Raw genomic sequence first — 798 nt, 5'->3', positions numbered from 1 at the left:
TGCTTACCTATCTGACAGTATTTTGACAATTACACACAACATATGGACGCCTGGCCTGCTGGTCGTATCCGCACTGCTATCAAAAAGTACAAATCTTCCACTGGGACTCGAGCAAGCAGCGAAGTTCAAGCTAAGGCACAACTTGCCCATTTAAAATACGAGCATGAGTTGTTGATGTTAGCACTGGTTGATAAAGTGCAACTACGGATTATCAAGAAAGCAATGTGATTCATTTATTTTGTTTATTAATTCATTCACATGGCATGCTGATTGATGATGTTTCCGATTTGATCCAGTGACGAAGTCGCACCCAAGAAGCCTTCTAGGAACCTTGACATGTACCTAGCGTATGCAAAAGACGCTCTATCCTTGTCTAGTAAGTTTTTCTGGATTCTAGCTTTAGTTTCGAGTTTCTGACATGTGCAAAAGTGCCCGGAAAAGGCCAGGAAGATGGGGGTGTTCAGTTAGGCAAAAGAAACCGAATCAACTCTGATCGCTGGAAAGCTCTAGACGACAATCACAAAGCAATTTTCTCCCCGTCACTATTCTATGCCTTAGCTGGAGCGCCCAACCCGTTTGCACCGAGTGAGAGCGAAGATCTTGATGATGAAGATGAGGATGTTGGAGATATTGTTGTACCATTACCAAAGGTTAGACGATTAACCGTGGAAGAAGAGGCAAAATATCGACCTATATATGGGAAGATGGTGGACGATGAACGTGTTTCAGCTAACATCTCAAAGCCAAAGGCAGGCCCCTCGGATGGGCTCCTTCAAAGGAAGTCACTGCGAGCATTTC

The 798-nt window shown here is 44.1% G+C and overlaps 1 protein-coding gene across 1 annotated transcript in view; it reads left to right on the top strand.

Annotated features, from left to right (window-relative positions):
- Window positions 1–42: 42 nt before the first annotated feature.
- MELLADRAFT_103079 (uncharacterized protein) overlaps window positions 43–798 on the top strand; it is a gene marked incomplete at both ends in the record, with an annotated part of 1,703 nt that continues 947 nt past the window's right edge. Inside the window, 3 exons of the mRNA XM_007406188.1 lie at window positions 43–224; window positions 297–376; window positions 559–650. Coding sequence (XP_007406250.1) covers window positions 43–224; window positions 297–376; window positions 559–650 — 354 coding nt within the window. The remainder of the gene's footprint in view (window positions 225–296; window positions 377–558; window positions 651–798) is intronic.

The sequence above is a fragment of the Melampsora larici-populina genome (assembly GCF_000204055.1).
Source record: "Melampsora larici-populina 98AG31 unplaced genomic scaffold MELLAscaffold_5, whole genome shotgun sequence".
Classification (NCBI taxonomy): domain Eukaryota; kingdom Fungi; phylum Basidiomycota; class Pucciniomycetes; order Pucciniales; family Melampsoraceae; genus Melampsora; species Melampsora laricis-populina.
Note: the sequence above shows the minus strand (reverse complement) of the source record. Positions and strands in the feature narration are given on the sequence as shown.